This window comes from Rhyacophila brunnea, unplaced genomic scaffold, assembly GCF_057557595.1.
Source record: "Rhyacophila brunnea isolate RB1 unplaced genomic scaffold, BYU_Rbru_1.0 scaffold_19, whole genome shotgun sequence".
Taxonomy (NCBI): Eukaryota; Metazoa; Arthropoda; class Insecta; order Trichoptera; family Rhyacophilidae; genus Rhyacophila; species Rhyacophila brunnea.
The window spans coordinates 10,682,327-10,693,067 of NW_028232848.1; the positions used below are offsets into that span (position 1 = coordinate 10,682,327).

The 10,741-nt window shown below is 33.3% G+C and overlaps 1 protein-coding gene across 3 annotated transcripts in view; it reads right to left on the reverse strand.

The window, feature by feature from the left end:
* Positions 1-9,088, reverse strand: part of LOC147072743 (arrestin domain-containing protein 3-like) — a 48,483-nt gene extending 39,395 nt beyond the window's left edge. The window contains exons 1-3 of one of the 3 annotated variants that reach the window (XM_085946178.1): positions 8,895-9,088; positions 5,466-5,618; positions 3,086-3,300 (exon numbers count right to left, since the gene is read on the reverse strand). In XM_085946178.1, the coding sequence (XP_085802304.1) occupies positions 3,086-3,300; positions 5,466-5,618; positions 8,895-9,012 (486 nt within the window). In that variant the 5' untranslated portion in view covers positions 9,013-9,088. The remainder of the gene's footprint in view (positions 1-3,085; positions 3,301-5,465; positions 5,619-8,894) is intronic. The other 2 variants (XM_085946182.1, XM_085946179.1) reach the window with 2 other exon arrangements.
* Positions 9,089-10,741: the final 1,653 nt, after the last annotated feature.

Genomic DNA, 10,741 nt, shown 5'->3' on the forward strand with positions numbered 1-10,741 from the left:
GGTCATAACAAAGTTAACGAGGCGTATTAACCATCAGGTGTTTTCTTTAAGAGATAGTTGTATACCACCTTTTTTCTTTCCTTTATAAAGAGCTCTATGGCATGCGGTATCTTTATCAATAGCTCTACGTACTTGAGGTATACATTCTCCATTGGGATCACATTCTTCCATGAATGAAATTATTGTCAAGATGCATGAAGACTTAATTCATATTTTTGATTGTCGAAGTCTTGATGATGAGTTTCTTCGTCAGCTTCTTCTTCTTCACTTTCATTTTGTATTTCATTTAACTCTTGTTGCTCAATTGAGTATTCGTTTCACAGAGGTTCTGAGTGAGATTCAAATAACCATATAAGTTCCATCTTTTTCTCGATCGAATGAAGTGTGTGCTTAATTTCTTTTTGTCTGTATCAACACTGCAGTTTCTACGTTTCTCACTCATATTTATAAATTTATAATGGTGAAATATTTATAAAACGCACAACACATCAGCACATATCCTAACACAAGATTAACTTGTTTACGTATTTGAGAAGATGACGGGGAGCGGTTAAGACAGAAGCGACTTCATGGAAGCGCACAATTTTGTATATAAAGAAGTCTAAATTTTAAGGAATGTACGAAAGTAGAAAATACGAAAGTCGAGGGCCGCCTGTATGTTGTTTTTTGTCAATGCCTCCAAAAATGTAAAATCGGGAATTCACTGTATATTAATTTACTATTTGATACTGTATACACACAATATATTTGATACTGTATACACACAATATTTAAGGTTGTTATTGAATGTATTTTTATAATTGAAAAGAAAAGTTTTTGATAAACCTCAGAAACACTTACTTTACTATGTCGACTACTTAGTCTGCAAGCCAGCCAACTGCGCTTTTGACCAAAAATGATATTTTGATGGCATTTTCTTATAAAGCATGTTTTCTATGCTGACACAAAATTTCAAACTCTTAAACCTATATATAAATGCGTTATCATTCTTTATACAATATAGCCAACTGCAGGTGCCAAATTTCTAATATTGTAAATGGAACAACTCCGCTCTTTATATAAATTTTCTTTATATATATAAAATGGAAGCAAAAATAGTTTAGGTATTAATTCATAACGCAGCATATTTGTAAAAGAAAAATTCCAGTATATTTTTGGAATTGTTAAATACCGCTCGATAGTTCAATTATTATGTTTTTTCTCCTTCGTGAACCATTTGCCCAAATGGAGTTAGCCAGTTTGCAGATTAAGAGCGTACATAAGTGAAACGGCAAATAATTTTCAACTGTATGTAGAACAAAATTACGGCCGCATTGCCATTCGGAGAGCGATAGTCGAGGCGTCTGCACGTTGATTCGTTTTGTCATGGCGTCGGATGAAAATATTCTTAAATCGTGTAAAGATGACTAAAAAACTTTACGTATGTACTTAAAAAAGAAAACATGTCACTGAATATACTATTATTATTACGAATATAATAATAAACATAACATAAAAAGGACGCATGTTGAACTTTTGACAAATTATATTTCGTTCGGCTTCCGTCATTTGCACCCGCGACCCGCATTCCGCGTATCACCTAGTCACGATCTTTTTAGACCATGCCTCAGCTGAGGTATAGCCTTAAGCAATCGATGTCTGGTCCTGAGACGATCATAAATAGGTCTCCACTTTTTTTTTTTTTTTATGAGAAATGGATGTTGCTCAACGTATTACATCCATACTCTGATTCTAAACACAAATTGAAAAACAATGAGTGGCCTAGAGTCATACCTCACATATTCCAAAAATTGAGTTTTGAGATAATCACAAAATACCACCAGAGCACTGTTTTTTGTAATCAGAAGAAAAGTATTGAACGCCCTTGAATATTAATGAGTTAGTGAGTCCATTTACATTATTTAAAAAAATATATATATATAATACTCAATGCTGCAGACACACAGCACACTATGAGAAATAGAGCTCTCTGATTGGTTAGAAAGGCATTGATGACAGAACTCACAATATTCATTAAAAAATGTGAGTTACGGCACCAACAGTAAACTTTGTTTAAAGTGACTTTGATAGCCAACTATTTAATTACAACATTTTTATTAGATCGTATTCTTATTTGTCCAGTGGTTGTTTATCCAGTACAAATCTTGCAATCGATTTTTAACAAACTTCCCGACTAGCTAGACATTTGAAACTTTTAGAATATATCAGAACACGATACCAATGCATTATTTTAATACTTTTAGCCATCTTTAAGTACAATTGAATTCATTTTCAGTTAATTCAGTTTTGTTTAAGTTATTTTGGAAGAAATCCGTAATCCAATCCACTATTATTGGATGCTAAGTGGGTGGTCATAGCAATAACGTGCGTTACTATGGAAATCAAAATGACATTTCAGTATTCTATATTTTTTTGTTTGTTTGTTTTTTATTTACTTCATATCAAGTACAAGTTTGAGCATATTGAGCATAATAATTCAACAGAAAATTTAAAAACGATGTATATAAAAAGTTTTTTTTATGTTGTAATTATTTCTTTATATAGATTAATGTCTTTAGAATCACTATATTATATTTAACTAAAAAATGACAAAATTGCAAAACGTGAGTTATGACTCTAGGTGACTCACATGTGCATTTGCCATACACAGGATTCCAACCTGAGACCCACGACATTAGAAGTCGAGTAGACAGCCATTGGAAAAAATCCTAGAAAAAAGGAAGGTGGGACCTCATAACTTTGTAAGAGCTCATATCCAAGCTATCAAATTTTTGTAAGATTAAAACGCATTTTTGCCACGTATTTATTTTGTTTGAAGTATATTATTAACTATAATTTATTTTTTATTATTCACCCGGCCTGGTTTCGCCCCTGAAATAATGAAGTTGTACACAACGCATATTTGCTTAAAATTTTTGTTGGGAATTCAGGTATACCCTGGCTTCCTTCGAATACTCATGCAAATTAAATCTTATATTTGTGTCATCATTCATTTTTCTATAGTATTACATTCCTACAAAATGGGAAGACCATTGCCAAAATTAATATGGGACCAGATTAGTGTGCAGATGACAGTATTACTCACTCTGTATTTCAGACTTGAATTCAGATCCAAATGCGACACGACTGTGAAGGGTATTGAATTGATGGTCTTATCAGATTTTGAAGGTCTGTCTACATTAACAATAATGTCGTAGCGCACATACCCGAATTCTCCTTCAAACGAAGATGGTAAATTAAATGGAAGCTGACAGGAAAAAGGGTAAACATTTTTTCCAATTGGTATTTTCAAAGGATCACCTGGAATGTTTAAAAGTATAACAAAATTAATGACATTTAGCCAGTAATTATTATGATATTGAGATTCGTAAGAATATTGAAGCCAGGTTGCGATTATATTTTAAGCGACTTTGTTAAGCAGCACGACAAAAGCGGAAAGGAGGAAGAAAGCTATAGCATTATTGACAAAGCTCTTATTAACCTGTTCTACGCCTTCTGCGAGTTGTCTCGCTCTATGAGGCCGTGATCGACAGGCCACACATACAAACTTCTTTTCTCGAGTTATTTCATCTGACTTTAAAATCAAATTACTTGCCACTGTCGATTGATTTGCATAATTTAAAAAATTAAACACACAATTAAATACTAACCCACAAATTATCAGAATTACTTCTCTATTTAGCTTCGCTCTACATTCAACGTGTCATTAAAAATCTGCGGCCTGTCAGATACTGCCATAGTAATATTGTGAGTCATAGAATGTAATAGGATGTTTACATGCTTTCCTCATGACAATTAAAATCAAAGGAAATTTCCCATATGTTTTCTTCTGGGTATGCATGCTTATGCATGTCAATTTAAAAAACTAACTAACACCGCAATAATATGTATTTTAAGTTCAATGAAAACAAATAGGTATCACTAAACAAATAGGTATCTCTAAAAAATTAAGGAAAACTTCAAATGCCATTGTCTTACAAGGTTTTTTGAATTGTTGTTGTATATAACTATGGTGTCGAAATGTTGGGCTTTGTTTTGCACATTCCCTGTCAGATGCTACAGTATTAAAACTTCAGAGGCACCTAGTGGAAAAATACGAAGCTTGAATTTGAGACATTTTTTTTTGAAATTTACAATTTAAACTGTTTTAATTAATAAATATGTATCTGAAAACATTAAAAAGATTTTTTTTATTTTAAGTCAAAGATAAACTTAGAATTATTGTAAAAAAATGTGAATTTGTTAAAGGATCCCATCGTATTATGACATATTATTTTATGTTCATGTTTATTATTAAAATTTAGTTTATTAAGTTTTCTATGTTTTATCGAAGAGATTTTTGACTAATTCATAATTTTAATATTTTTTATATTCATTTTAAAAAACATTGATTTTTATAAAAATATAAATGTATATACAAATCCTTTTTATTTATATCAAATCTTACTTAGGTGTGCTCCCAATATTGAAGCTCGACCTACTTTTATGTAGGTAGAAATATATTTTTTTTAAATAGTTATGTTTCTGAGGTTATGTATGTTTTTTATAATTTCTTAGTTCGAAGAAGGCCTGAGAGTGTGTCGGTTATATGGTGTTATTGCACTGAAAATTAAATTGCTACAGTAGTCATGCCAATTCAAAAAAAAAATATTTGATTTACCCAATTTGGATTGAACTAGAGACTTTTTGAGCGCTAGGCTGTTGCTTTGCCAATAAAATACTGGAAAAATTTGCTAAAGCCAGTGATCCCCAACCTTTGAAACACTTCTCATCATATTCTCAGGAACAGATACATGCACAAAAATCTTTAAAATTTGAATATACACAATATTTATAAAATTTACAAGATATTAGCAGGAAAATTTTGTATTTTATGTGGAATCTACTAAAGTTATATTATTCGCATTCCTACTTTAATTTGCAGCCCCCTTAGAATAAGATGTACGTAAGCAACTCACCATCTGCATACCAGCACGGCCAGAAGATTTAGTGAACAATAATTGACTAATTTATTGTCCAACTGAACCAACGTTTACATGGTAGCACTTTATTACAATGGTTTTGAAATAAAAAAACTTCGTTTCAAAATAAAGTACACTTCCGCAACTCAATTTTTGAATTTATGTTCCTTAAACTCCTCTCCCAAGTAAAACTCTGGTTCGATATGTAAGAAAAACTTATTATTTAGTCTAATACGGAAAAGGTTTCAAGTAGCGAGTGGAGAACTACAACAAGGTTCTAAGTGTTTGTTTTTGACAAAATGAAAGTAACAATGAAGCAGCTTAGAATACTACTTCATTGTTGGTTTGTTTTCTCTAGGATTAACACTTAGACTTAGAACCTTGTAGTATTAGGTTCGCAAAGTTATAGGTACCTCTCGGCGAACTCTCGCAGAAACCGGTGGAGATCACTGGACAAAGCTAATGAGTCACTGCAAAAAGCTTTAATAGGAAAGAAAAACCTGCCATATTCACTGCCAACAATATATAATGAATTGTTGAAGTATTCTTCATGTCCGGAGTACGGTACAGTTATTGTATTGGATTGGTTGTTTTCCCGATGACTTTCCATCTCGTTCCATGCTGTGTTACCTTTTCCATTGAAAGTTAAACCGATTCCTTAAACAACAAAATGATGTAGGTACCTACCATTAAATTCTGACCATGCCCGATCCTAATAGGATCATATGGGCCTCCACAGAGTAGAGGTTTGTATTAACAGATTTTGTTTTTTACGAGAAATGGATGTCAGCCACTTGCTCAACCTATTAGGTCCATACCCTGACTCACACACAAATTGAAAAACAATATGTGTACTTGCCTGACCCAGGATTCGAACCTGGGACCCACGGCGTGATAGTCCAACGCTTAAGCCGTGCGGCCACCATGGGTGTCATCACCATTAATGACCTATATATTTAACAATGATCCATTTGTACCAAATATGTTGAAGAAAACCTTCCTGTATAAAAATCGAGCCTAAACATAATAAAAGAATGTTACATTCTTAAGAGCACACTTCAGTGAAACGGCAAATAATTTTCAACTATAGGTGTGACGAAATTTCGGAATCGCTGCCAATCGAGGAATGAAGTCGAGCTGTGAACACGTCAATTTGTTTTGTGATGGCGTCGGGGGAATTAATTCTTAAATCGTGTAAAGATGACTAAAAAACGTTACCCATTTACTTGAAAAAGAAAACATGTCAATGAATATACTATTATTATTACTAATAGAACAAAAATCATAACATTAAATGGACGCATGTTGAATTTTTATGACAAATTATGTTTTGTTCTGCACGCGTAGTTTGCACAATATTCACGTCGCGTAGTCACGATCGTTTTAGGCCGTGCCCCAGCTGAAGTATAGCCTTAAATTAATTCTTAAATCTTGAAAAAGTGCATATACGTTATAACAAAAAACTTGGAGCAATCCCGACATCGGTTTGTAATTACGGTAATTTAATACTTTGATTTAAAAAAATAAAAGCCGATTGCCAATTAATAACGCAATTTAAAAAAGCACTTTAGAGGGTATTGTAAGAACCATTAGTTCAAATTGCATTAGCTCAAATTCCATCGCAATCAGATATGATACCTATATCATAATTATTGTCAGTGCACATGGGTGCGATTCCTGAGAGACACAGGTTCGAATCCTGCTGGATGTTGAATTTTTTTTCAAAAAGATTTTTTCTATTGGTTATATATTTCTCAGAAGTGTTTTAAAATTATGCATGTTCAAAAATTATTGATACTTTTACGTTGGGAGGCTTTTAAAAGGGGTTATTAAGATTTTGGATGGACAAATTTAGTTGATTTTCTTCGATACAATACTTGCAAGTTTTGATACGTTTTCTATTGATATGACATCCCCTGACTCCATTTGAACGGATGGATCGTCATGTCAATATAACCAGAAACTATTAATGACTATCAATGGATGAAATTTGTAGGCGATTAGTTTCTAAGTAGGTTACCTCCATATTCCGGCATTTTAAGATATTTGCAATAAACTGTCAACCAAATTTAGAACCGTAAATAGAATATTTTCTTATTGGCCTTATTGCAAACATATTAGTAAACAACTAGAAAAAGCGAATACCGAAGTAAAATGTGTTTGACATCATTACAATTAATAAAAAAATCATGTTTAAAATATAAAAAATGGCGACTGATGAACATAACCAACTTTGCAAACTAGCAAATGGACCTGGGTTTGATATTCTATGAATATACATACGATGGAAAAGTGTGCTGTGACAATAAAAACATAAATAAAAAACGGAGGGTCTTTGAAACCAATAGCCTAATATAATGCCAGCATTCAAGTATTTTATTTAATATTAATACAAGACCTAACGAGACAGCTGGCTCTTCTAGTGTTAATAATCTTCCTGGCGCTATAGCCTTATGCGAATTTTGACCTACATCCAGGTCTGTTCAAATTCGCTTCTTTCGAGTTTAAATCGTCAAATTGGCGGATGCCAAAGGACCTTAAATTCAATTTGATACTATCGTTTCATCCTGTACAAGATCGACGTTGCTTGACATATGTGACTAGTCCATCCTCTTGACATGGTCTAGCCATCTAGTGGTCCAATTTGATTGATTACCTTGGTAAACATCAGCGGCAAAGGGTGACTTTTGGAAAGAGGCAGGCTGTGCAGTATCCATGCTTGTCAGATATATTTACGGGAAATAAGAAGATAACCCAATATTACTACTGACACAAACCTGTTATCAACAGGCTTTTGTCGATTTTTATAAATATTAAATAAAAACGGGCAAACTGCTACCCTGATCTCTATAAACATTTAAATAAAACACCTGATCTGGTTCCCTGCTCAACTACGTCAATATTTTATTCATAGGTAAAGGCCTTCGTCCGGTCACTTACCGGGAGGAGGTGTAATTAAGATAAATTTTAAAGTATAAATAATGATGGATGAAAGAGTCAATTTTAAGACTAAATAAAATATAGAATTCAAATGATGTAAATTTTGCCGCGCATTGCGCAACGTCAGGCTCGTGATTCGCCGAATCCAAAGATCATCCGATCAGATTTGGCTAATCACGAGCTCTTTGATAAGTCGGCGTGGGTTCGGAGGAATTTCAAAAAAAGGGAACCCTGAGGAAAAAGTTAGTGAGTGTTCTGTTTTCAAAGCATACGGCCCTGACGACTGTAACTGAAAAAACCCAAATGCAAACTTGTGAAACTAAAAATTAAAAATATAAGACAAGACCACGTCACGAACACAAAAGACCTTGTTTTATTTAAATTTCTTTGGTTTTTTTTTAAATTTTTTTTTTGTGAATCCGGGGTTCGACCGACACCTGAGCTAGCCACCGGAACCCTGGATATCGCAGTACACTAAATCATATTATCAATAAAATAATCACCTACTATGGAGCCTTCGCCACTGGTAAACATACAATACTCCATTTCCTCAATTTTAAATGTAGAAATCAACTTGAATGCATAATATGGTATTAATTAAAAATCCACCTGCCGCCATCGAATTTTGCTGCATTTGCTTCTGTCACCGATTTGTGTTAGTAAGTACTAAGTATAATATAGGTTTTATTTTTTTTTAACTGTGTCTCGACCTAAGCGCATATTATCATATTACCTTATGTGGTATGTACCTGCATACCATACTGAAAATTTGATAATACTGCAATATGACATCAATGAAGTTAAAACAAATATAATAATAAATAGGGGCAAAGTTCATTCTTTTTCAGTAAAGTATGGGTGATCGTGAACATGAAAATATTATTATATTATTGACACTAATATAACACAATACAAGAATGTGTGAAGCAAGAAGCAACTTTCCATTAAAATGACATTATTATTTGGATTCATAGTAAGTTGATCATGACTAACCACATATTATTTCGGGTCTATGTAATACCGTGTACTCGATCTGGCCACTGACCATTTGCCCTGCATAGTATGTCCTACATTTGTTGTCAACAATTATCTCGAGGTCTTTCGTTATCATTTTGTAATTGTTAACAATGTTATCAAATAATCAAGGTTTGTTTACGCTCTGACACTTCTGACATGCTTCTGACCATAGACTAATACTTCTGACTATAAAAGTTACTACATATCAGCTATGATATATGGTTAAAATTACGTTATCATCTTTTTGTCACCAAATTATAGTACGCGGTCCAAGAAATTATAGTATTTTAACAAAGTGATTGGACTCCTCCCACAGAGGTAGCACACAATAATTGTCAGTGCGTACTCGTTTTGTGAGACAAAGTTTTATCTCTCTGAAATTAGGTACACTTTGCTGCAAATGAGCCTTAGGCGTAAAACCCACTTAACGCAGCTAGTGGGGCTCTCGCGCAAAATTTCACAAGTGGCGCGTAAATCAACGAAAATACAACGTAATCAAATACGCCAGCGCACACTGGATTTGACGACGCATTATGCCCGCCTGCCCCATGAGTCATCGTTTTTTGGCTTCTCGGCGATACGATTTAACGAAAATACAACGTAGTCCATTCATTGAAAACGGCGAGCAAAATCACGCTCCTCGAAGCGTCGTCAATGCGACGGGCGAGAAGCTATTATTTTAGAACAGCGAACTCTTTTTTTAGTTATTGCGTGTCCGATTTTAATTACAAGCCCCGAGAAATTTAATAATATTTTTATTGCTTTGCTATGAGAGACGCTGATAATAATAATTATTTTGTGCTGCTTGAGCCCCTTATTACATAGGTGAAGGGTAAGGCTGCGAGCACACGGCAAAGCGAAGTTTCGGATTCATCCGCCAAACGACGTTTGCGTTTTATTTGCGTTTTATTTGCGAGCCGATTGCGTTTTAAATGCGTGTCAAATGCGTCAAAATTTCGACAATGCTGTCCAAGAGAAAACACGGTTTTCAAGGGGATTCATAAACGCCTTTTTTTGAAACTGCACCCTGCTGCGAGAGTATTTATCTTTCATTACAGTGGCGTACAAGGGTAAATAAATCAATATAAAATCAGTACGTAATATTGCATTATACCTACATTTATTTTCCCACTATTGCTTCTTTTGGAGCTGGACTGTTTTATATCGAAAGCGTTTTGAAAATTACCTATTGTTGAGCCTATTATATACCATCATCATCAATACTATCGACCGAGGGTACTTGATGGAGTTTGAATTTAAATTCTAATTGATTTAAGTTTTGTACTATTATTATTTATTAATACAATAAAAAAAGATTATAAGTTAATACACGAAGAAAGGGTAAAAACCTTATTACCTAGATACCTACTAAGTAAAGGATTAAGTACAAAAACATAATATTTTGAATAATTTGAATATTTGCAGTATTCTAAAAACCTGTTGTAAATACTATTAATACATTCGGTAGGTAAGCAGTTTTACAAAATATAATAAAAAGTTGTGACACAGCACAGCTATGAGAAGAAGTATTTCACGAGAAGAAAGGCTCGCCATATCTATACGGTAAACTAAACTATTATTATTTATTTTGTAGTATGTACTTCTTTAATTAATTTTTTTATTAGTTGACACTGTCATCTTCTATAGATACACTAAAATGGAAACGGGTACTAATAATAATATATTGAAGTGAGAATAATGAATACCCACCTACTACTATTGATAGGTATGTGCTTGTGTACTTGTATCGGTACAAGTATATTTATATTAATTATTGTTTTTTTGTTATAATATATTAGTTGCGATTAATTGACAATAAAATT